Here is a 26,619-nt window from a genome sequence, read left to right on the forward strand (position 1 = left end):
CTGTTCTGTGTGGAGTTTGCATGTTCTCCTTGATAGATTTTCTTCAGATCCCTTCTCTCTCTCTCTCTCTCTCTCTCTCTCTCTCTCTCTCTGTTACTCCTGTGATGGACTGTCTTTTGCCCAGCGAAAGCTGTAATTGATTTCAGCCCCAACTTGGCAAAAGCAGGATATGAGATGCCTTAAAAAAAAAAAAAAAAGATTTGATGCATGATTTTCTTTCATTATTTTTAATTGAGAGGGAAAATTGCTCATGTTGAAGGGCTGTAATCTGCAATCTCTTCTCTGATTGTCTCAGGTGTCTGGTGTTTTTTTTGCATTAGGGGACACGGAGAGAGTCATCCTGCAACAGACTGTACTCTGCTCTCTTGTTCTACCAAGACGATCAGAAATAAACAACAACGCTTGTGTACTTATGGCTATAGAGGAAAATTAAGACGACAGGAGAGAGAGAGAGACTGAAAGAGAGAGGAAGAGCGATGGGGGGGAGCAGGACGATGGACTGTTACAGGGTCTGCAGCCCTCCTCATCACCCCCACCTCTCCCAATATACTCATCCCCTGAGGGAGTGGTATCCATCACAGAGACGGCCGGGCTGTTATGCCACGTCGCCCCGTGCATGTGAACACAAGGTGACTCCGGCACATGTGCGCCCAGTCTTATGAATGCAGCCCCATGTTTCTCCCATAAAGTGTCCATCAGCACCTTAATGCATCTCCCAGTGAAAGTGACAGAGCCTGGTCTTGCACATTATTAACTCCAGACGTTTTTATGAGGCTGTGGAACAGAGTGCTCCTTCTGAATAAGATATGTGTCCGGTGTTCACCAGGCTGTATATCACTCTTTTAGAGTTTTTTTTGCAAAGCATCACAATACTTGATAGATGCTGTTTTTAGTGCCTTTTATAAGACTTATAAACCCCCAGCTGCATTATCTTGTGAAATGTTGCAGCTCTCCAGATTTTATTTTCGCATATGAGCAAAATAAATTAGGCCCAATTCTGCTGTGTCTAATCCATTATGACAGCAATTTGTTTGCATGGGAGAATACATCTATATTAATGTTGTGTAAACAGTGTTTACAATGATAAACTGCAGCATGCAATCATAAGAGGCTTAGCAGAGTGAGGTTAAAGGCACATCTAAATTGGCAGGCTCATAAATGCATGCGCTTTTGTAAAATATTAATATAACATAAATGTGCAATGAATTTAATAGTGGTTTATTGCTGAGCTATATTTGGAAGTAGACGTGTGCACACTGCAGGGACAGGAGACAATGACAGTGAGGTAAACTGGCACATATGCTGAGACAAGTAATACAAGCTGGAATGATGTGAACATGGAGGGGGAATATCCTGAAATTCATGCAGCAAGGAGGACTTAAGAAGATGATCCGTGCTGCTTCTCTGGCTGCATGTTTCCCAGAGTCAGTGGGCGTCCTCAATGGGGAACAATAACACTTTAACTGCTTCCAATTAAGTTGTGAAACGGATAAGCGGTGCAGTTATTTCATGAGAGGAATCATACGAGTCTGCAAAGTGGGGAGGCGGGATCACGTGATCCAAAACATATTTCAGAGGCTTACTTCGGAAGCTGGAGACTCTCTGGTTATGCAGCGACGCAAAACAGACCAACCCGGAGCTGCGTAAAAAGAAAAAAAGGGGGGGGACCCCTGAATGGACTCACAAGAGAGGCGAGTTGAGTTTAGAAAATGTGTTTTCATAGAGTTTGCAGCCTGCCTCGCGCAGCCAATCAGTTGTCTGGAGTCAGCTGAGCCTCGGTCGGAGTTATTTGGAGCCTCAGCCTCAGTGAGATTCTGCGCGTAAAAAAGATCTACCTGTCAGACGCAGCGGCGGTGCCATGGCGTGCGCGTCATCCCCACCAGCAAACTCCGCTCCGGTACACACGGAATAACAGCGGGGTTTTAAGTGCCGAGCAGCACGATGGCAGTTTTCCACAAACTGAATTAAGAAGGTGGGTCCGTCTCCATCGAATTCAGTCGCGCCGGAGAACGATGCTGAACAAACCCACGGGAGGATTTCTTCTCCAGGTAAGATGTTTGCGCTGCTGGTAATTTAAAAAGAAAATATAATCTCTTCTCAGCTGCAAGGAAATTAGTTAAACATTTTACCTGTTTTCTCCATGATCTGTGTTTGTAACGGTACATCTAAATAAACAAAATAACGCAAATGTGAATGGAACAAAAATAGAGAGGAGGGGGGAGATTGATGGGAAGGAGTGTGTTCGTGATCAGTAATGATCGTGAAGTGTGTGAGTGCCTTTGTTGGAGTGCCAGATGAATTATTTGTGGACGTGGAGTTTTGTTGTCTAATGTAGTGTGTAATGGAATTCCTTGTTATCTGGCGAGTTGCACAGCCTCAAAAGGTTGTGGATGAGATACTGTGTGTGTGTGTGTGTGTGTGTGTGTGTGTGTGTGTGTGTGTGTGTGTGTGTGTGTGTGTGTGTGTGTGTGTGTGTGTGTGTGTGTGTGTGTGTGTGTGTGTGTGTGTGTGTGTGTGTGTGTGTGTGTGCTCTCACACCACTTGCCCACATTATTCATGCTTCTCCAAATAACTGAAACCTACTGTGGCTGGCTGCTCCAGCTTTTTTTCTCCTGGGGGGGTCAAGAGGTCCAGAGGTCTCCAAGTCTTCTGCTGAGGCCACCACGTCATTGCATATGCAGGAGATATAAGCTACACTCCACACTGATGTGCTATAAATAGTAGCTTCCACTGGATTTCCATTTGTCTTTCCTGAGAGCAGAGTGCAGGTCCGAGAGCAGATTTTAATATGAGGACACGATTTGTGTTGTTATTATTGTTTTTCTCGAGCCCATGTGTCCATATTTCATTTTGTATGACTCACTCCTGAACCTCATAAATCAAACCCTGCTACATTTTTTTTCCCATCCATAAAGAAGTGCTGCATTCGTCTTAGGTGGCTTGTGACTTTTACCATATGAACATGAAATGAATTAGCAAGACATAATGCAGCAGACGTATTTTATTCTTTAGTCATGGGAGGAGAGATTAACCTAATGAAGGAGGTTCTTGGCGGCTGATTTGTAATATAAATTAAGCTTACTTGCTCAAATCTGGACATGCTCACGCCTTTTCCATTAGCGATCCGGTTGCCTTAGTGACTGACTTTCATAATTATTTCTGAAATTTAATACAAACTTCTTCTGATTTTGTGGCATATCTCATGTCCTGCTCTTCTGCTGCATTTCAAACCAGAGACGAGGGCTCACACACACACACACACACACACACACACACACACACACACACACACACACACACACACACACACACACACACACACACACACACACACACACACACACACACACACACACACACAACTGTGAATTGCACAGTATGGAGACACCTGCTGCACCTTTTTTTTCCTGCTCAATTTTCAGTACAGGCAGCCGTGACATGAAGATATTTTCTCCTACATGTTTATGAAACGGAGCGAGTGAGATGCAACAGTTGAACGTAAAGCAGATGGTGATTTTATGGCTCAGAGTGATGGGAGCTTGTGAGAGGAATGCTGATTGCCGAACGAGATGAAAAATCTCCGGCACTAAACTCAAGTCCTTCAGGGTGCATTATTAATAAAGAAGCAGAATTCTTCATTACTTTGGTTTACTATTCTGTAACTTGATCGAGATTTTTCTGAATAAAATGTGAAAACACTGTTATGTTACTACAACTTGATGTCGTTTGTTCTTCCAGCTTCAAGCCTGCCAGATCCGCGGACAGCATCCTTTCATCCACTAGAGTCGAAACCAGCCACCAACCATGGAGAGCCTGAGCGAGCTCCAGAACCCCCTGCTGGACAAAACCAGCAGGCACGCTGTCCACAACGACTACCAGGGCTACCAGTGTGACTACTCGAGCCCGCCATATCAGGACAATCTGATCGGCTACTACTACACCGGGGCCAGCGACAAGCACAAAACTCAGCAGTTCCTGGACGCGACGTCCCTTCACCTGGCGGTGGAGGCCTTCTACAGGCCCAACTTCATCCTGTACAAGGACGACGTCAGCCTCCACAGCAAGGACTCCAAGAGCGAGAGCTTCGAGACCACGTTTACCGAGAGCAAGGACGCCGTGTCGGACGGAGTTTCCGCCGAGAACGCGGTGGGCAGCTTACAGGGAGAGAAGGACTTGAAGATCCAGACGGTGTCGTACGACGTGGAGGAGGAGCAGTGTCCCGAGTACGAGGTGAGACGTCGCACGGAGCAGAACGTTACAACATCATCTGCATAGACTCACATCGCAGTGCAGGGACACGTCAGCCAAACACTCAGCTGAACTTTAAACTTTGTAGCCGTGGTAATGGTTACACTTCATAGCTTTCACTTCTGCTGCGAGATAGATAAAAATAATTACTGTAACCACATAAAAAGTGATGCAAGCGAGCACCGTTTGGCAGTGTTTGACAGAGTAATTAGAATATTGAGTAGCTGTATGAAATTAGAGGCGTTTCAACACTTACTTGTAACTGTCAGGGCCATCTTTCAACAGAAAATGAGTCATGGTGCGTATACTCCAGTGATGCTTATTATTTCATTTGGTGTTCTAATAGAGTGCCAGTGTGATTCACACTCATTTCTCACTCTGTACTATAAATGGTCAATTTGCTGGAGCCTTTCTAATGCAGCGCGGAGTGATTGTATGCTTTTGTTGTATAATTGCATTCTAAAATAAATATGTGACACTTCTGACTTTATCATCGCCACATTCTTTCAAGCATAGACCTCCAAAAAACAAAACACGACAGCAAAAAGAGCAAAGTCTTTTCAGAAGGGGTGAGAATGTAATTTCACTCAGGGATGCTTGAAGACTCAGGGCTCGGAGCTGGCAGAACAAGAAGTATAGCACCCTAACTGGTCTGACGATCGTACCAGCTCTTGTCACTCGGAGGCCTGGCAGATAGATAGAAACATGGAAGCGACCACCATTAATGCCATAAGTGATGTCGTGCTTTGAGGGTATTAAGCAGGAGTTCGCTGATTCATGGCTGCCGGAGCAGGTGAGCCCACAGCTAAAGTTATTTTATGACAATTCGTGAGAAGCAAATGAATCAGACGAACAGTGGTCGGATGAGAAGCTGAGCTTCTGGTTGAAATATGAGACTTTTTTTCACATGCATTCATTTTGTTTCCTCCTCGGTGAGTCTGTACGTGGGTGCCGTCTTTGTTGTAGGGTCTGGAATTTGCTCACACACTCACAATTTGCCAACCTTGAAAACAGAAATCTTTATGACAAAGATTATCAATCTTTTTAATGAATATATGTTATGAGTCGAGTCAAAGATTTTAGTTGAGGTGAGGGTTTGATTAGAGGTAGTCTAGTTGTCCTAGAATAAAGTGAGAAGTGAGAACTTACTATTCAAATCAAACTTAGGCTCTAGTATGACAACTTTTCAAGTCATAACGCATAATTTTTGCATTTGCATGCCAGCGTTTTGGAGACAACGTCCATACAAATGGAAGAAACACTGAAAACTGTCATTTTCGTGATGGGCCACTAGTGGATGCTGTCATTTGTTTTTGTAATGAAACCACACTCACATGACACTCTGGAGGCCGCCATTATTGTTATAGTTCAACAACTCAAGCATGCGCAGAAGAACTATTCACTACTGCCGTGGTGTGCAGTAGCAGCAACGGAGCATTTTCAGATAGTTGAGTTTTCAGTGTCTCCTTGCACCGTTGTCATGTAAACAGACACCCAAAATGCATTGAAAGTTTGACATTTTCCCTTTAAAATGTTGTCACGATACGGGACCATAGTGAACATCTATGGATTTCTGGGGGATCGGGCATGTTTTTCATGATTTTGTTCAAATGTAGATGTTTAACCGATTCGTTCTTTTAATAAAAACACATTAAAATGACAAAGTAAGTTTGAATGTTAGCCGTTACAAGTTCAGATGATACTCTATGAAAAGAAATACATTTGTATGCTCCATGCAATGTGGCAGCTTTTTATTGTAATATATTTATATTTATTTATAAGGTGTGCGGTTTATATTTGTCGGCACAGCTTTACCTAACTTCACTGAATTTGAAGCACCACCATCAGATATACACATAAAGAAATACAAGAACATGTCTGACACAGAGTAGGAGCAGGTGCTGATCAAAACAATCCGTAATGAAGCTTTTAATAAGACATATACTCATGTTGAGGAGAATTGTGTAAACAGCTTGAACCTTGATCAATTTTTTTTGGTGCCCTCCTCGGGAAAATTAATTGCCTGATGAGATTTTTGTAATTAAAATACAGAGTCTTCAGTCTTGCGTTTTAAAGCCAAGATTCATGTGTGAATCATTAAAACACACAAACAGTGCCACATGTGCCAGTGCCGAGCAGCTTTCCATAGCAGCAAATCCAACATTAAGAGGCATTTTACGGCTGAGGAGATAAAAAAAAAAAAAAGGAAGGTACAGAGCTCAGCTTGGAAGGCTTCCTGTATTTCAGGATATCGTCTGTGGCAGGCATATTTTTCTTTTCCCCCACTGTTCCAGCCGTTGAGCCACCGGGAGAAGAAAAAAGAATGCCTTCTAGTCTGTGTCAGTTTCTATTTGACATCAGTGTGACGGAAGATAATAAATTGCCTTCAACAAATAACAAGACTCCATGCATGATGCCGCTGTGATTGGCCCGGCTAACAGGGTGCACAGGTCTGCGGGCGCCCCGGCGCTGAGCGGACTGTCCGCTGCGGACGCTAACGAGGCCTCGGAGAGAGCTGTGACAGGCTTGTTAAAGGCACTGTGCCACAGTGGAGCCCCATCAGTTATACTGGCAGACCGGGCCCGGGCTCCGATCCCCAGCCGTCACTCAGGTCCGTTATCAGGTCCTGCGACGAAGATGAAAGAAGATTACGGCTGTTGTTGCTCACCGGTTTATTCATGTGATGTCAGATTATGTGGTTACGACCAGCTGCTGTTTTGATGGATCGCACCCGGCTGTCCAGGTGGACGGGGCTCATAAAGCAGAAAACAGGGTGCCTCATAATCTTCTCCTGGCAAAGGTGGCTCCAGTAAACTGTTTGTTTCATGGCGCTCACATCGTCCACTCGTCTCTGAATCTTCACAGAAGTAGGTCCAGGTAATTACATTGTAATCCCGTGGTTTGATGGATGTGGATCGGATTTGGGAGCTCAAAGAGAAAATTGTGCACAACATGCCTGGAAACGTGCCTGTCCATGATCATTCACAGTTTCTTTCTTCTCGTTCACCTCCCTGACTGTTCTTTAATTACCGCTGAAACGGCTGCTTCAGTCGCTGGCTTACATATTGATTTCTGTTTTGTGCCTTCCTTTTCCGGGATTTGATTGATCCCGGAAGGCAGCAGGGCTAACAAATGAAACCTGTTCCTCACGGGCGCTGTGTATTCAGACAAACATCTGCAGGACAGAAAGAACACGTTCTGTTAAGGTCACCCATGCAGACACGACGCCATCCTGGCTGCCTACTCCATGAACCCACGTCGTCTGACTGGCATTTGAATCTATCATTCATTAGCCCACTCAGCCCCCGTGGCCCCTCGTTGCAATAGCAACGCACGGTATTGGGAGCCCGGGGAACATCCCCGTCTTGTGAGGCGCCGGCTGCATTAAGGAAAGTCTGCGGAGGTCTCTCAGGCTGTTGAAGCAATTTAGCACATAAATGACACTGTCTTCTTGCTGTTTCTCCTGTCACCTCGCGATGATGGAACAATCCGTTAATCCCGCGTTATCTGTCAGGCCGCTCATGGGTGTTGACAGAGGCACCAAATCCTCTCTGGCTGACTGAGCACATCCTGTCCTGGGCGGTTGTGGAAGGAGGGCAGACACAGTGGCCAGCGGGTGGGCGGGTGGGCGGGTGGCGGCAGAGGGAAGGTTGGGTACAAGCGAGAACACAAGACAAATCTCCAACAAACACTGCAACGATTGACTCGTCAATCTAACCTTGTCATTACAGGGACATCAGAGTCACGGCTACTTGCTTCATTCAAAGCACAAATTTCTTTGCTGTAATATTTGTATTTGCAACAGTTTTCAAAATGTGGGAGTGTGAACTGCCACTATAGCATCATTTACTAATTTTCAAGTGAAAACCTTTGTTGCGTTTTGGGTGCTCGTTCACAAGAAAACAGTGCTTGGTGCCACTGAAAATACAATATTTTAAAACAGCTCCCGAAGAGGAACGTTTTTAAAAAAAACTCCATCTACATGGAAATGGAAGAAAACGCAATTTTTCAGAAATGCTGCTCCTGTGCTTCATAGACATAGTAAATAGTTCTTCTTGCAACAATTTTCACTGCAGCATTGAGTAACATTTTATTATGCATATCTATCTATCCATCCATTCATCCATCCATCCATCCATCCATCCATATTCTCCTGGAACTTAGCAGTTTTATAGTTGAGAGTCACAAGTAATAACAATCCAACGTGGTCGTCTGCCCATACAAATGTCTGTGTTCTTGTTCTTGTGTTCTTGTTCTCTGCATATAATTGTGGTTTTATTACAAAAACAACCAAAGGCATCAACTTCTGGCCCAACATGAAAACTACATTGTTTCCAGCTTTTCTGCCGTTTCCATATAGACGGACATGGTTTTCCATAACATTGTTCTGTACGCGCAAAACTTTTCTGAAACAAAAACAAAAAAACAATGTGTTTCCACTTGAAACATTGACGTGTAAACAGGGCCTCTGAGAGCTGAAAACACATTGTACCCTTCCTCCAACTTTAAATTATGAGGTATTATTGATAAGTGGCAATAAAAAAAAACATAAATCTTGTTGTGCTCATTTGATGGGTTTTTTATTTAGAATTTCTATGTGAGGCTATGGGTCTAATTGACTATGATTCTGCATAAAACATGCTCACTTAGGCTGTTAGCAACAGACGGATCGGTTTTACAGTAAACTACACTTGAATGTTCACTTGCTTTCAGTGATTCGATGAAGCGCTGCGCTCCCACAAACAAAAAAATGTGGCGTTTTCAAATCGGAATTTGGATGAAAAAAAATGGGGAAAGAAGGAGATGATGGATCACAAAGTGAAGTTTTGAGGAACAACACAGAAAATGTATAATTCTAAAGTCTACAAACAAAAGGCAGTGTTGAAGTTGGAGCCAGCTTGCACCTCTTTCAAACAATAATAAACACATCAGCAAGTCCAAGATAGAAACTTTGAAAAATATGTACCAATGGGTCCAGATACAAGGTGCACAGTATTGTTGGGCCACTCAACCTCATGGAAGGGGGGAGGGGGGTCCACGTTGTAAGAACAAAGAGACCACAGGCTCAGGCTAAGAAAAATTGGCCACGTGATCCCCCCCCCCCCGGGGTCCTCCACCCCTTCAAGGTGCAACACTGGAGGCCAACGGCAGGGGAGCCCAAGAGCTCCTTCACCAGCCAGAAACTCCGGGGCGGGCCCTCCCTCAGGATTGGTCCACATTGCCCTGGGCACAGCGGGAACCCGGAACCAAGCGAAGCGGTATAAAATCCACCCGCGAAGGTAAACAGACCTCTTCCAAGTCGAATGTGCTTCGAGACGGAGACGAAGTACCACATGTGTTAACACGCTGACCGGGCCCGGAGTTCTTCACCTCGCTGGACGAGCCGAGAACCACCGTGGAATTACTTTTGTTTTTCCTTTTTTCTTCCTTCTTCACCGGATCCTGAGTGTGCGCTGCCACCGCGCACTCCCGCATGCAGACCTGAACCCCGCTTCTTCTTCCCCTCCTCAAAAGAAGCGCTTGATCACTCCTCGGATCATCCCGTGGACTTTCCCCCTGTCCACAGACCAGTTCAGTCTCCTTTCCCTAGGACGCCAGAGAAAACAAGCCCGGGGCCGGAAATCAACGAACTTCAACCGGCCACAGAAGCATGTTCACCCTCGTCCAACTAAGTAAGGCTTAGAGTCTGGGCAGGCAATTAGAATAACGTGACTTTAATATTGCTGTGTGTTTTATTATTGTGTTTGAACTCAGGGACGCTGATCCTGTGTTTTCAAACAATCTGTGTCTGCGTGTTGGATTCACATCCACTCGAACCTCCGCACTGTGCAGCTCGCTCTCTCAGCCTGCCCCTCTGCTCCTGGAGTCTGGATCCTGCTTAACTCTCATATCTAGACTCTGTGGACACGCTGAGACATTGTGCAGAGTTGGACACACAGTAGGATCTGTCCTTCTCTCTCTCTTCTCTCCCCACTAACATTGCGCAACTCAGCTCCAGCTGTTCCCTTGCGCTTCTCCATGGCGCTTCTGGGGCCGGGTGTAGTTCACTGTCCCTGGGATTTCTCGGACACGAGACCGGGCTCCAAGCAGGCTCACTAGCCGTTGAGAACAGCGACGTCACGCTGTCCAGAAAGAGTGCGCCGAGCGCCTCTGGTGGCCGCGTGGGTGACTGGAATCTCTTGAGAGGCCGCCACTTGGTGGACACGTCGAGTCATTGCATTCTCCCTCCATGCGCCGCTGCGCCCCTAGTGGTCGTTACGGTCACTGCCTCGAACCAGACGCCTGCCTCCCTCTTGTGTCCGTTCGAGGTCATTACACCCACTCACACTGACCCTCCAAGGTCTATTACTTTCAGTAATCCATTACTTACAGTAATTATTAATGCTAATTACAACCATAAATCCCAACAGTATTATGCACATTAGGGAACACACAAGTTGATCCATATAGCTAATAGAGCTAAATGGATTATTTGTGTCCGTCAGATGTCATTTTTTTTAATGGTGGTTTGTAGAGTGGGTTCAGGTGTCAAAGTGCCCTTGAGCAAGACACTGAACCCCAGATTTCTCGCACTGGATGGACTGAGTTCCTTTCATGGAAGCCATTTTCATTGTTGTGTGTGAATGGGTTGAATGTGATTAACAGTGTTAACTCTCTGGGGGCTTCTCACGCAGTGGGGAAGTGATGTCACACTTCAATAGATCGTCTTGATTTTCAGCTGTCATGTTTGTTACATTAAATATTTTGTACTGAAAATCATCTCACCTGTTCCGATGCCAGCTCTGTGATTAACCCCCCCCCCCCCCCAGGAGGAGGTCCGCCCCACACTTTGAACAGCGCCGACATAAACCGTGCTTTAAATAGCACTGGCGCCTCCTTTTCCTCTCGGTTAATCATTCTTCATTCACCTGCTGTCTTACAGAGTGACAGCTCCAGTGACAGTGAGAGTGAGGACAACTTCATCGTGCTGCCCCCTCGAGACTACTTGGGCCTAACCATCTTCTCCATGCTCTGCTGCTTCTGGCCCCTGGGCATCGTTGCCTTTTACTACTCTCACAAGGTAAAGGCCCAGACACCTCAAGCTTGTCATTAAGCGTGATTACGCTGCGTTCTATTTAAGGTCAGTGAGCACAAGCACTCAGACAAGTGCTACCACAGCCCATTTTCCACCCTGTGACCCTGCGTGTGGTTGTTTCAGATGACTGACTGTGTAAATTCAGCAGGTTCGGCCCACTTGTCATTCATCCGCGTTCACTCCGGGAAGCCATAAAATGCTGAGGTTTTGGTTCACGACTCGTTTTTTTTTTTTTTAGAAACTGTGTGTGAGAATGTGTCTTTCGTACTGTAGCTTAGATTTCATTTGCAATTACAGCATCTCATGGATCTGAAAGCAGGAGGGTTAAAGCCCTGCAACCTCAAACATAATACAGCATATCTGAGTACTTTTGCAACATCTTTCACAATAATTGCAGAGGCAATTATACTGGAACAGAAAATAATGTGTCAGAAGAATAAATAAAGGTCAGGCTCATTTTATGATAGGAACCCAAAACAGCCAAACAACACATTTGTCACTGTCAGAGGGATAATGACCTAATTGCCATGGTAACTAATGGCTCCCTCAGAGCATTTCTTGTTTTCTCTCTTTTAACTGTGGCTTAACACCTACTCACACACTCGGAGCTGATGAGTAACACACCAGCTCATTTTGCTCTCTGCTTTGTTTCGTCAGACTGGCAAGGCCATCGCTAAGGGAGACTTCTCCAGAGCCGGGATGAGCTCCAGAAGAGCCCTATTCCTGGCCGCGCTTTCCATCACCATCGGCACGGGGATGTACGTGGGGGTGGTTGTGGCCCTCATAGCCTACCTGTCCAAGCCCGGACATGTATAGCACAGAGACCGCCCGCTTCTGGATGAGATGGAGAGGAAGAGGAGGCACGACGGGAGGAAGGAGAAGGCTCGGCCAAATCTCTTTCGGGAAAAGAAGAAGCGATGACAACAGAAAGGACAAATGCAGAGAAAGAGGCTGAAGAGACGGCAGTTCGTGTGGAAGGAGTATTACTCAAGACTACATATTGATCCCGTTTCAAAAACTCCCACCGAGATATTACAGGGAGTAAAAGAAGAAACCACAGCTGGGAAAGATATCTACTATGTAAGACTGTGCTGCCCCGTTTACGCGACAATATTTCCGGTAAAAAAGGAACAGTTTTGCATTTTTGCGTTCACACCGCGACATTTTGAAAACGTTTCCATGAAAACGGCAGAAACTGTTATAGTTTTCATCTTGGGCCACGAGTGAGTAAATGACACGTGGACGCAGGCAGAGGACGATACGCTATAAACACTAAGAGTGGGAGAAGACGGACATTCGTATGGAGACATCCAAGTTGGATTACTATCACATTGACTGAACTGAATGTGCAGAAGACGTGGTGCGCATGCACAGTAGCAGCGTCTCAGAAAAGTTGCTTTTTCCCCGTTTACGAGACGACGGTGTCAGAACAATTTCTGAGAGTTCCACCTTGGGAGCCGTTTTCAAAAAGATGTGTTTTCTGTGGCTCTGAGCACCGTTGCCTTGTAAACAAACCCCCAAAATACAACAAAAGTTTTGCATTTTCAACTAAACATCCCTGAGAGAAAAAGAACTGAAGGAAGTAAAAAAAAAAAAATAAAAAAAAATACTACCTACCTTTTACCACAATCATCATTGACAGCATTTTTATTTCAACCTTTATAGTGGATGTATTATCTGTAAAGACGATTGCAAATTGTGAATTATCCAGTGTAAATGAGTTTCTTGGGAAGGAAGAAAAAAAAAAAAACAGTCCCACTGTTGATTTTTATGTGACTTAAATGAAAGAAAGACAAACAAATTAACAGGTTGAGAGTGTACACAAAGCTGCTGAGCAGCGGACAAAATGGTACTTAGTGTCTATTGTGTACTGTAAATTTAATCAATAAATTAATTTGGCATGAATAATAAAAACACTCGGCCGTGTCTCACGTCCCCTCATTTATTTTCACTCCGAGAGGTAAAGAGAAAGGGCCACATGGGTCAGCCCAGCTAATTGCCTGTTGTCAGTTCCTATTAGCCCTATAGATAAGGCATAGAGGGATTCACCATAACACACTGCTTTGCTTTGTAGACCCTTATCGCAGACTTTTATCATGTAAGCAAACACATTAGAATAGAGATTATCTTTGATCAATTTTAAACTAAAGAAAATACAAGTTCAACTTCAACTGGCTGCATGTTAGATCAGCTGGATAACAAATATGTTATTTATGTTTGTCCATGTACTGGTTCTCTCCAAAATTCAAATTTTTATTTTCACTTCCCACTCCCTTGCGGATGAGCAAGTTGGGTTTATTGCTTTGCGCAGGAAACGACAATTAGCAATCAAAGGCAATAATGAGTATTTTGACCTCAACATGTTTATTATTGTCTTGTTTTTTTCCCCCAGAACTTGAGAGAAAACAAATCAAGCTGTGAAAAAAAGTATAGGTTTTTGTAAGCTGCTGGCTTTGTGTTTTCCACCGGGATACATTAAAATTAATTTTGTATTGAGATTATAGGCATTTTTAGTAGTAATGGTTGAGTTTTGTGAAAACGTGGACATTTTAACCATGTATACTTGGCGCCATAACACAAAAAACCTTTAATGTTCAAAATTATTATTAAGGAATTATTTTACCAGTCAATTCAAGATGAAATTGGACTGCATGTGGCCCCTGAACTAAAATGTATGGCAGCCCTGCTGTATGTAAAACTGCCTATAACCAAGAAACATCCGAGGAGTTCTGCACATTTAAGCACATTGTTAAGCACGCCCATGTGCAGCCAAATATAATTACTGTCTTCATGGTTACAAGATTTGAAAAAGCCTTGTTAAAGACTCTCATATTGTTACAGGTAGGATACAGTAAATGTCGATGTGACAACTCAAGCATAACAACTATAGGTTATAGCAGCTGAACCGTGAGCGAAAATCTTTTAATTGTCTTTAGAATTACATTTGCAAACTGGTTATAATAGTTTCTACATCAATATCATTTCTGTTGTAAGGACTGTACAAACATGTCTTTCATTCGTTGGGTGATTAAAGGGAACCGCGGCTGGCTGACAGGTCTGTCGTGTTAAATCTGACAACAAAAGGTTGGGAACCAGTGAACACGAGGCAGATTGTGGGGTTAGAGCTTCCTGTCACGGCTTATTGTCGCCCGCCAAGCACTATATTGACTGTTTGTTATTGCAGGCACAGGCCCGTGCAGCAACTGGCATGTCTCGTCACTGTCTTTTTGGCATCATTCGCCGTCGATCCTGGAGGTGACTTTGGCTGCCAGACTGCTACGAGCCTCCGGAACAGTCCCTGCTCCTCTGCAGCCGGGATGCCACAACAAAATGAGAGCATCACTTCACTTCCCTTCCCTGACCTGGATCGACCTGGCGTGTCGTGGACTTCACAAAGGGATGCCTCCCACTGATGGGCAGTAATACATTACAAGTAACGTGGCACTGTAATCTGAATACTTCTTTTTTTTCTCTTTTTTTTAACGATTAAAGTTATGGATTCTTTTTACAAAAGCAATAATTAGAAGACCACTACTTTCCCGCTCGCAGGCCGTGTTACTGCGTTGCTAAACCATGATTTTGTCTCATAGCAAAGACGTATCCGCTGCCTGACAGAGTAAACAACAGGAGATGACATGGAGTGACCAGAACCTGCAGCGTATAATGTTGGAAAATACCAACATTACTTTGTGTTGGACTCACTCAAAGGTGACTTTGTTCATCCCTCACGAAACGGAGGTGACAAAAAAACGGAATTGCTCATAACTTCAGAAGCTTTACATGGGCACAGAAAAAAAATCAGGATTCAGAGTGACACCTTTCATGAATTCATTTATCTATCGTAGCTATAATACACAAAAAATATTATTGCAGGTGAAAATGTTTGACAGATAACATATCATTAATTAATATAAATAATATAATTATCAATATATACATATATGTCAACAAACTTTTAAAAATTAGAATTTTTTTTTAATTGTTTCCATTTTTAAATGAACATTAATAATGGCAGAAATATAAGTAATTTAAAAGTATAATTTTTCCCCAAATAAGCTTGACTTTGCAGTTACAGAAAACCAATGTTTTTGACACATTCACTGTCGAGACATCGTTGCTGATGGAACTTCCGGAAGCTTCCAGGTAAGCGTCAGTTAGACCTAACGCTGCTAGCTGTTAGCCCCGCTAGCATTTAGTGTCGCCGGAGGCAGCAGAGCGAGAGGTCGAGGGCACGAGCAGAGCATCGCTTCGAGACTTTGACACAAAAAAACAGTGCTATCCAGCCTTCAATAACCAAAGTAAGTGATGACCCACTGATATTTACACTGTTTATTTTAAATTGTCTGATCAACTTATGTCACTTAATGCAAATGTTGCTGCGTTGCCATATGAGATTGCGTTGTTTTGGAATTATGCTGTATGCTTTTAGTTAATCTTACACTTTATTGACTTCAGTTAAACCATGAAAGCAACTCAAAAAGAAATGTAAACACAGTAACAAGAGTTTAAACTAAAATGTTTCCAATCAGAGTTTAAAATACTGAAAACTCCAAGCGCATCCAAGTTTTAACTAAGAAAGTGGGAAAAGTAACATTTCACACTATAAAACTGATGTTGTAAGTTACAAAATCCTTAAAAATTGGTCACGCGACTATCGAATAACATTTGTTGGAGGCTACAAATCCATCATGGCTTGACGCTCGCTGCTAAAGCAAACATGTGAACGGAGGCCGTCTCCATGGCAACAGAGATAAACACCTGCAGTTTTACGTCTACTTTCTCACTATTACTGTTACTTTTTCCACAAATATTATTATTACACACATATATGTATCACCTCTCTCTCTCAGACACACTTAAGAGATATTGCTATTTTAACTCACTGGGCAGTGTCCCTATGGCTGGTATGCTAGCCAGCACCTCGCGGCAGCCACGCTCAAAATTAATTCAGAAATGTTAAAATTATGCTTAACCTCCTTTGTTATCTGTGTTTAAACACTCAGCTACATCTGTCTATAAAAAGTAGAGTACAGATTGAATATTTTTCGAAGGTTTTGTGCTGCTGTCTGGCATGTGACCACTTTTACAAACAATTGAGCTCAGAAGTGATCAGGGTGGAGCTGCATTTCTCCAACATCCGCTACAGGTTCAGTGTTTGACAATTTTTCTTTCAACTATAGACACCAAGAGTCATAGCAAGAAGCAGATGGAGAACAACGAGGGCCGCCGAGGGAGAGATTCCCTGAGGATTCGGTCTCTGCGTGAGGCCCTCTTCCATTATCGCCAGCACAATATGGAGCTACTAAAGAGCTTCAGCAGCTTACACCATGAGCAGGAGACCCAGGTGAAGGCTTTGGAGGCTAAGCAACACCTGATGGCTTCCCAGCTGGAAGAAAAGGACCGCCTGCTCAAGGAAGCGCTGGCAGCCAAAAACCAAGCGGAGAAAAGATACAGCCACCTGAAAGCGTTCACCGACAAGATGCGTTTGGACAGCAATAAAAACTGGGAGTGTCGCTGGGACATTCAAGAGAGACGGGTGGCTGCAAAGGAGGAAGAGCTCCGAAAAGATCATGAGCAGCAGGTGTCCCAGCTCAAATCAGAGTTAAAAACTCTAAAAGAGGCTCCGGCAGCTCAAAAGCCCGAGACCAAACAAGAACTGATGGCCTCCAGGATGGAGGAGAAAGACCACCTCCTGAGAGAAGCTCTCGCCTCTAAAGCTGCCAAGGAGAAGCAGTACAACCTGTTTAAGACTCTCAATGAGAAACTCTGTGCGGACAGCAATAGACACTGGGAGGTCCGTTGGGGCATGAGGGAGAAAGAAATGGCGGCCAAGGAGGAAGCTCTGCTCAAACGTCACCAGCAGCAGGTCGCCCAGCTGACCAAAGACAATGAGGCTCTCCGCAGAACCCTCCCAACCGAGCCTCTGGCGGCGTGGGAGCACCGTAAGGTAGATATTTTATTTCCAACATTTCACACAACTTTAGCTATTTTCATTTTGCCTGGATCTGGACCGGTTTCAGTGATGGTGGCATCAGTGAATAAAAGTGAAGAGCCTTTAAAACTAACTCAATGACACTTTTCACGATTTTTATTCCAGCTCCGTGCCAAGGAACCTGAAACGTCCAGCCAACCTGAAGCTGCGGAGGAGGAGCTGAAGTTGGAGCTGCTTCGGCAAACCCGAGGAGCAATGGACTGGCCTAACCTGGACACGAAGGTCCTCGTGGACAAGCTCCTCCAGCTGATGGCACTCAGCTCCACGCGTCCAAAAAGACGGAGCTCAGAGGAGGCTGAAGGAGGAGCAAGGAGACGGAGCGTGAACTAAATAAATATGTTCGCTAACTACTTTTCTCTTCCTCACTTTCTTCTTCTGAACTTTAATACAATGCACACACACACACACACACACACACACACACACACACACACACACACACACACACACACACACACACACACACACACACACACACACACACACACACACACACACACACACACACACACACACACACACCTCCTTTCAAAATCCAAAATAGGAAGCAGCCTTACCCTGAAAATGCTGAACATTACACCTCAATAACTGATTATAGAAAAACCAAGTACATTATTATGAAGTTCAATGCTGTTTTTACAGGACATGAGCAAACCTATTATTGTGTTGTGACCTCCGTTTGCATTGCTACTTAATTACTGTAACTATCATGTTGTGTTTACTCTCTTTTAGTACTAGTTCAGAAAAAAACATTTCCTCCCGCAGTTTACGATCCTGCATCGATCAATCAGTAACTAAGCACAGATGAAGAAAATAGGTCGTTTCGTGTTTTTGTCAAGTTTTGTTGCCTCCAGAAAGACAATAAAAAAATAATGCAAATAAATAAAAATGAAAAAACAAAAATCACTCATGCTATAATTTTTTTTAATTACCATATGAGGAGTAGCATTATTTTATATTTTATTGTGGTGGGCACCTAGACGGAGGTTCTTGCAATGAAATGGGTGTGTCGGTGACGGGGAGGTGTTAAAAGAGGACGTCCAGTCACGCAGGTGAAAATGTTTGACAGGTGAACTGTCCTGCCACTGGAGGAAATAAAGGAAAGCAGACTGGACTCCTTCCTTCCTCCTTGTTTTCTCATCTACTTTTCCTATTTTAATTTGAATGCAGCATCATTTCTGCTTGGTAAACAACCTTCAATATGTATGGGATAAACCTTGGTCCAGCAGGAAGTGAATTTGAATTCTTTAAATCTCAATTGGAATGGTCTAATTTGCAATTGAATCTATTGAATGGGTATCACAATAAAGTCATGATGACCCCTGGTATTTGTACTGGGATGCCAACCGGCCAGTTGACCACCGGGAACATCGTATTTCCAGTCAATATTTGTATCGGAGGAGTTTATGCCAGGTAGAAATCGTAATTACTGCCATGAAAGCCATTTCTTGTCATCTGTGTCCGACTAGTTTAGCCTAGTGCAGAGTCCAGTATGCGTGGCACAAAACATTGAATCGTAAAACTGAACAGAAGTTCTCCGATTTCACTTGAAAACATTGTTGCCTAAACGAGGCCTAATTATTTCCGACATTTACTTTGTCTATGAATCTCAAAAACCTTCAGGATGGGGGGGGGTTGGGGGGATGGGAGGGGTCATCCTCCCACAACGGTGTCTTCACCTTCTCAGACTAAGCTCTGGAGCGGATGGCAAAGTAAGCAAGTCTCACGGGTGGGAATATACAGCCTGCCCTCGCCTGTTTATTCTCTTCCCGAGCAAATCTCTAATGCACCAAATGCCGCTGGAGGGGGCAGACGGGGGCGAAAGTGCCGCTCCCATCAATGGGAGCTGTATGGGCCGCTCAAGTGGGCTCGCTCTGCCAGAAAGTGCAGCACTGCATGCGTTTTCTCCCTCCCTCTCTCTCTCTCTCAACAGATAGGAAGCTTCACCCACGCCTGTTCAGCTCACTCGTACATGCATACAAACACTGCATCCGCAGCTCAGACCACCAGCAGCAAACTGATTTTTTTTATTAGTCATCCGCCTCCACGTGGACACAAACTTTCCGAAAGGCAGCCGCAGGTTGAAGTCTGACTTCAACAAATAGACGGATCGCATGCAATGAGCAAAGAGAACATTGGGGGACACGCACTATATGTGCAGTCCTGGCAGTAGTGATTGATTAATGCAACATATTCTTTCAAGCACTATTATAACAGACACTATTTTAATCTTAGTATCGTGGGGGAACCTGACAGTTCTCCCACAGAATCAGGAGCTTCCAAAATCATTCTTTGTTCAATAAATGAAAACCAAACCAAACTCAAAACTCTCCCAGGCAGACTGTGCAGTCCTGCCTGTGTCTCCTCTGCCTGTCACACCATGTGTCCGGGCAGCTCCTCCTTTTATGGGCAGAGAAGTGAGGCAGCACACCTGATTCACATCAGGGGCCTAATCGCCTCCCTGCTACAACCATTCAGCCATAATCATCACTTGAGTCTCCTCACTTTTTGTGCCATCAGTCTCCTGATAACAGAATATCAAACATCGTGTTTAAACGTCATGTAATATCAGCTTTAGAATTTTTAGGTTGGATTTTTTTATTATTTCTTTAGGTGTAGGTAAATGCTGTGGTATACTTATATTAACATTAAGCCAATGGAGAAAAAAATGTGATATTGAAGTTAAAAACCTGAAGAAATGACACAATATCAACAGTACCAAGTCAGGTTTTAACTGATTTACATTAGTTTAGATCTAGAAATGTGCACTCGGTTAAGTACCCCCCCCCCACACACACACACACACCACCACCACCACCACCACTGTAGAGACTGTAGTTTCTGATCTGAAAGCCTCATTACTTTGGCCCTGCTGAATTTCTAAATATAATCCTTTAAGCTTTGATTAAGTGAACATCTGCTTTTGTCATGTTTGACAAAGTCGTAGCCCGACGTGTCACATCTGACAAAAAAAAGAAAGAAAGTCAGAGCTGGAGTGAGACTAGTGTTTCGGGAGGGAGGGAAAAAATGATGAATGAGCTGAAACAAACAAAAAAAAAAAAAAGATTATAGAGTGGAACAGAGTGGAAAGACAAAAACACATTAAAGCTGAGTGCTGCATTAATAAGCGGCAGGGTGCTCGTCATGCCACTGAAAGGCGTTTTTAGATTCCGATCTTTGCTTTGATGAAACGCTTGTCACCGTTGGTGGACGACCAAGAACAGACACCATTATTTAAAGTTTGCTGCCAACAAAAGAGGATTGATTTAAAGTGGCTGCGAATTGCAACAATTACATTACAAAAAGCTGTGAATAATGATATTGGTATCTTTCAGTTTATTAACCTTTCGGAGAGAAAGATCCTTGACATTTTCTCAGGTGTTTTTCTCTTTATTGCCACTCAGGTGACTTTGTTCATCCCTTATGAAATGGAGGTGACAAAAAAACGGAAGTGCTCATAACTTCAGAAGCTTTACATGGGCACAGAAAAACTCAGGCTTCAGAGTGACGCCTTTCATGAATTCATTCATCTATCGTAGCTATTATACACAAAAAATATGAATGTATCAAAAGCGTTAATATAACTTTTACCACAGGTCCAGACGATACACAAAGACTTTAATCTATCTTGTACATCATAAAGGATATAAATTCTGAATATTAAAAATACCCCAGTAGACGATAGATACACAACAGAAACAGGCAAGATCCAGTCGTGAAAATTATTCAAAATGTTTTGGTTCTTTTGTTTTGATTTTCTGTGTTAAGCCGCTTAGTATGCTAGTCGTTCTATCTAAATATTCCTTTAACTGGAAATAAATCTGTTATTTGCTGTGTTAGGGGCAAATCAAATCAAAGGTTGTTACACACTTTGGTTTTAGTCTGTTTGAGCTAATCTGACACAATTCAAGCGAGAAATCTCTGAATGCCGATTGGTCGACATCAGAGGCTGCAGCAGATCTTGTTTTGGCACATGCATGCTTTGCAGGTTGAAGCTGTGCAGCATAACTGCAGCACTATTTATTTGTAAAATGACGCGCCATACATAGTGCCTGTTGTGTTGTGTGCACAGGGTGGGACAATCCTGAGCAGAGTGACTGAGGACTTGGAGTAACAATTGTTTATTAAGGGAAACTCACCCCTGGTTCTTTCTGGTGTAAAAGCTACCAGTGATGCTGCAATGAAAGCTCAATGCTATTAAATTAGCCTCAAACTGGTTGAGCTTGTAAAAATCATACCTAATGCAACAGCTATAGAACTTCTGACAATTCAATGTATTTTGTGCCGGCATCATTAAAACTGTCTGTAGTTCAACTGCAAAATATTTATTGTCATAGATGCAGATAAATATATATGTACACTGTAGAATGGAAAGCCTACTTTGCTGGTCCCCCAACCTATAATCAACTAAAAGACAAAAAAAAAAAAAAAAAAGAAGGAACATAGTATGTACAGATAAATAGTTAAATAAGTTTACAAAGAAAATAATAAATTGGCAGAATATATTGCATTAAAATGCATATTCTGCCAAGGCAGCAGGACCTTTTCCAGTCCTTACCGATTCCAGTGCCAGTCAGCTTTTTTTTTTTTAAAAACCTTTAGAAACATATCAGACAGTTGATATGGAATGATAAGACTTTGTTACCTACAGTTAAGATCATTTCTTAAATCTGTTTCAGGATCTGAAATGACTTTAGCCATGCTTAATGATCTAGAAGGACTGCTTCATGAGGATAACGCACCTCGTCTCATCTCCAAAATGTGTTCTCTCTTGATGGATGATGCTTCAAAACCAGGTTGACATAAATCAACGGAGAAATGGGAGTCCAGCTTGGATGTGACGATGGGCACAGAGCTATGGTGATGGACGATGTTGGGCCACTCAACCTCATGGAAGGGGGGAGGGGGGGGACCACGTTTTGAGAACAAAGAGACCACATGCTCAGGACTGGAAAGTTCGCCATTGGTCATGTGATTTCCCCCCCAACCTCTGCACTGTGCAGCTCTCTCTCGCTCTCTCCCTCCCTCTCTCTCTCAGCCTGCCCCTCTGCTCCTGGAGTCTGGATCCTGCTTAACTCTCATATCTAGACTCTGTGGACAGGCCGAGACATTGTGCAGAGTTGGACACACAGTAGGCTCTGTCCTCCTTTCTCCCCCTCCTTTCTCTCTTCTCCTCTCCTCACTAAGGATTGCTCAACTCAGCCACAGCTGTTCCCTTGCGCTTCTCCATAGCGCTTCTGGGACCTAGTGTAGTTCATGGTCCCTGGGATTTCTCGGACACGAGACCCCAGGCGTGCTCCAAGCAGGCTCACGAGCCGTGCACGAGCACAGTGACGTCACGCTGTCCAGAAAGAGTGTGCCCAGCGCCTCTGGTGGCCGCTTGGGTGATTGCAATCTCTTGAGAGGCCGCCACTTGGTGGACACGCATTCTCCCTCCGTGCGCCGCCGCGCCCCTAGTGGTCGTTACGGTCACTGCCTCGAACCAGACGCCTGCCTCCCTCTGGTGGACACTCGTGGTCATTACATCCCCACTCAGGCTTCCACACACACACATACACACACAGACCCTCATTCTTTGTACAGTGTTTGCTGTTTAATAGATTAGATCTCCGTGTTTAACGTTTATTACTTGATTGTGTTGTTTTAATGAAGAATTCCTGAATTATTTTTGAATAAATACCTTTTTGTTAATAAACGCATTTTAACTGAATTGATCGATTCTTGGTAATTATTGTGTATTTATGGTTGACAATTCACTGGTTTGTAACAGTCTGTGCTCGAATCTCACACATTCCTTGTTATTTAAGATTGTTATATTTACACAGAAATATTAACTAACTTAAATAACCTTTTGACAAACGAGACTGAAATTTGGCATTAGCTATTTCCAGCTTAGCTGGTGGTGCCCCAATTCATTATTATTTGATAAATAACCCGTTTATTCAAATTAATAATTTTTCATTAATAAATTATTTTTGATTATTTATTAACTTTTGAGCAATTACTCTAGGAGTTGCTGAGTAAATGACCGTTTACTTCATTAGTAATTCCAATTTTTCCTAAAATACTTTCAGTAATCCATGACTTACAGTAATTATTAATGCTAATTACCAACCGTAACTCCCAACAACGGGTTATAGATTCTTTTCTGTCAGCGCTTATTGTTTGTCGATGTCGCCTCTCGACCGCTCTAATATGTTTATTATTATTACTGTTACTGTTATTTTTGCCCTCTCTTTCTCTCAGTTAGTGGGTGTGTGGGTTGGGAGGAGGGGTCTGGAGCTGTCTGTTTGTGTTTTCATGTATATTTTTGTTGAATTGAAAACCTAAAAAAAATAAACGACACCTCTGATCTAAAGGAAACTGAAGTCCATCCTCTCAACACCAATTATCTTGGAGCAAACATCGGTTTAAAATGTACAGAAGAGGATTAGGGCCACTGTGGGGGGGGGGGGGGCTCTAATCCTCTTCCATGAAAATGCAACAAACTCACACGGGCAGTTTTTTTTTTTTGGGGGGGGGGTTTGTTGTGCTCCTTTCTTTTTGGTAGTAGGGGCAACCATATCCTATGACAGCTAACAAGTCTGTATCGTAAGATTTCCTTTGAAACTCTACAGACAGGCAACATTTTGAGACCATGTGTTCTGGTAATAGGACGTTTTAAATGAAGAATGATGCCACGTCTTCAGCTCACGGCCCAACGGGAGGAACTGAAAGAGGAGTGTGAAAACTGTGTCCTGAAGTCCCACGCAGTTTGGGGACTCAACGGTTAGTTTTGCAAAAGTAGATAAACCTCTTGGCTCGGTATTGTGCGACACACCTCGAATCAGACGCTCGCACTTCACATGAGAGATTCCACAAGCTCGCATGCTGTTTGAAGTTCACGCCAAGATCGTTTTCCATGCAGGGAAGATAAATTTAATGTATATTTGATTATTCCAGGGACACTTTCTAGGTCAACAGAAGCATCAGTGACGCCAGCGGATGGACTCATGTGGGATGCCCTTTGGGATTCATATCATACATGAATAGCAATCAGTGCTGGAGTGCCAGCTCAGCATGTTTGAGATGCTTTTATTCCAACACATCCTGGGGGCAGATCGTTTCTTTACCTCGGTGAGTTGACTTTTACATTCCTTTAGTGAAGCAGTGACCTCTTCAGGGTGCACACGCCCACAGAAATGCCCTTAAAGTACATTCTGGGGCAGATTCCAGCCTCCCACGGCCTCACACACATAAATATACAAAACAGACGGAATAATAATGTAAAATATTACCTCCTGGCAATGCTTGTTTTTGCTTTGTGAAGCCTGGACAGTTGTTATGGCAGAGCTGTTGGACGAAAATAGCAAATAGATAACGTGACATTAATGTGTATTAGTATAGCCTACCTAATGAAGCAGCTGGTAAAATGTCAAATGATACTGATTATCAATATGGAACCTAATAAAATTAATGATACTCAAGTGATGGATTTAAGGCCAATTTTACTTCTTTTATGTTTTATGCAATTCCAGGGAATTAATCCTCTTTCAAAGTTTGTTGCAAGGACAAGATTTTAAACCTTTTTCTAAATCAACAGTGACAGATTTATTTTTAGATCAATTTTATGCAGAAACACCTGATTGTTTCATTTAATTTGCAGCATTTGGAGGAGCTTCATGAACATCAGTCACCAAGCAAAGATATTCAATTCAATTCAATTCAATTCAATTCAATTCAACTTTATTGAAAAAGGACCAAATACAACATAGTTATTTCGAGGTGCTTTAAACAGAGAAAAACCCAACGAGCTATAGCATCTCGTTGAACCAAACAAGGGATGAAAGACCTCTTGTTCTTCCCAAAAAATTATATATAGGGGATTTTTGTTTTTTATGTTTTACTTCCTTTTTATGTATGTAATGACTAGAAGCTGATTTACACAATGAATGACATTATTTCATTACTTACACACAAGGTGCCCGTCATCCTGCCACCCCTGGATTTCATTCAACAACATAGTCTAAGAAGAATAAAACCTGAGCTAGAAACACTCTTTTTTTTTTTTTTAATCTCCCAAAGAATTGATGATGATGTATTAACACAGAGGCTCACAGCCTCTCTGCCATGTGACCCCATTAATTTAAGCAGTGACAACCTACAATCATTTACAGTTTGAACAAAAAGGGAATTTTTCTTTGTGGATCATTTAATTATCTTCCTCTAAAAAAGGTGAACACATTTAGTACGGGATAACAGGGATAACTTTGAGGAGAAAAAAAATGCACTTCATCATGTGTCCCTTTTTTTCTTCTATGGAACATAATCAGTCAGCAACTTTCAGTACTCGTACCCGATTAGACCTCTCAGGATTTTTGTTCACCTGCCAGGTAATATCTCCCATCCCTTTGCAGCCATTGTACCTGGGTAAAACTTTTTTTAGTCGGCCTAATCTGTGTTCCCAGAGGTTCTCAGTGGCACCTTTCAGTGCTTCAGGACACAGACGTCCACACAGAAACTCCGAACGCAGCAGACATCAAGCATCCACAAGCCGTCGCCCTCTCTTTTCCCTTCAGCGGCGTGTCTCTCAGCTCCTCTTTTCGCTCTTTCACATCAGGGTTCAGCTCATCTTTGGAACATTTCACACAAACACACACACACACACACTCTTATCTGGCCTTCGTCACACAGCAGCATGCCTCTCTCTGTAGCTCAGGACACAGTCTGGACTGATAAGGGCCTCACAGCCTCATCCTCTGGCTTCACTTATCACTCTTGAGCAACAAGGGAGCACTTTCTATCTGTTCAGGTTTCTTCTTCTCTTGATAAGAGCAAACTGAACACTTTTTTTTTTCCACTTTTGTCCCTCTGAGCATTTCTAAAAACCACAGTCTTATGCCAGCAGGAGACTCTAATGCAGTCCCGAGATAAGACTCAGCAAGCTGTGGAGGTTTTTAATTGTAATCCGAGTACCTAGCACTTCCCTGGAAGGGGTGCGATGGCATGTTCTGCCACGAGAAACACAGAGCAGGAAGTAATAAAAAGCAAGTGAGATCATATTAAAGTAAACAGAGTCTATTAAAGGAGGTCAGTAGAGGCCCCGCCTGTCATCTTGAAAAGTAAAAAAATAAATAAATCCAATCAGATAAGATTTGACATATATGTGCTACAAACTAATAATATTTTTTAAAATGGTGATTTCAGCATCAAAATCGCCAAGTGTCCTGGCCAAATCGGAAGCAAACATGCAGGTTGAGACTGTTCTGGTCTCTGCATCGCCTCAGATTATTGCTTTCTTCTGTTTGCCACCCATGTAATGATA

General features: G+C 43.2%; 2 protein-coding genes across 2 annotated transcripts; both read left to right on the forward strand.

The window, feature by feature from the left end:
* Positions 1–3,804: 3,804 nt before the first annotated feature.
* Positions 3,805–13,209, forward strand: LOC308142901 (synapse differentiation-inducing gene protein 1-like; the record flags this gene model as incomplete). Its single annotated transcript, XM_080513512.1, has 3 exons — positions 3,805–4,230; positions 11,171–11,308; positions 11,981–13,209. 3 exons carry the CDS (start codon positions 3,805–3,807, stop codon positions 12,137–12,139), a joined length of 723 nt encoding a protein of 240 aa, XP_080369638.1. The 3' UTR covers positions 12,140–13,209.
* Positions 13,210–16,529: 3,320 nt separating this feature from the next.
* Positions 16,530–17,645, forward strand: LOC308142319 (uncharacterized protein; the record flags this gene model as incomplete). Its single annotated transcript, XM_080512667.1, has 2 exons — positions 16,530–17,270; positions 17,421–17,645. 2 exons carry the CDS (start codon positions 16,530–16,532, stop codon positions 17,643–17,645), a joined length of 966 nt encoding a protein of 321 aa, XP_080368793.1.
* Between the last annotated feature and the right edge of the window lie 8,974 nt (positions 17,646–26,619).

The sequence above is a fragment of the Blennius ocellaris genome (genome assembly GCF_963422515.1).
Source record: "Blennius ocellaris genome assembly, chromosome: 17".
Lineage (NCBI taxonomy): Eukaryota > Metazoa > Chordata > Actinopteri > Blenniiformes > Blenniidae > Blennius > Blennius ocellaris.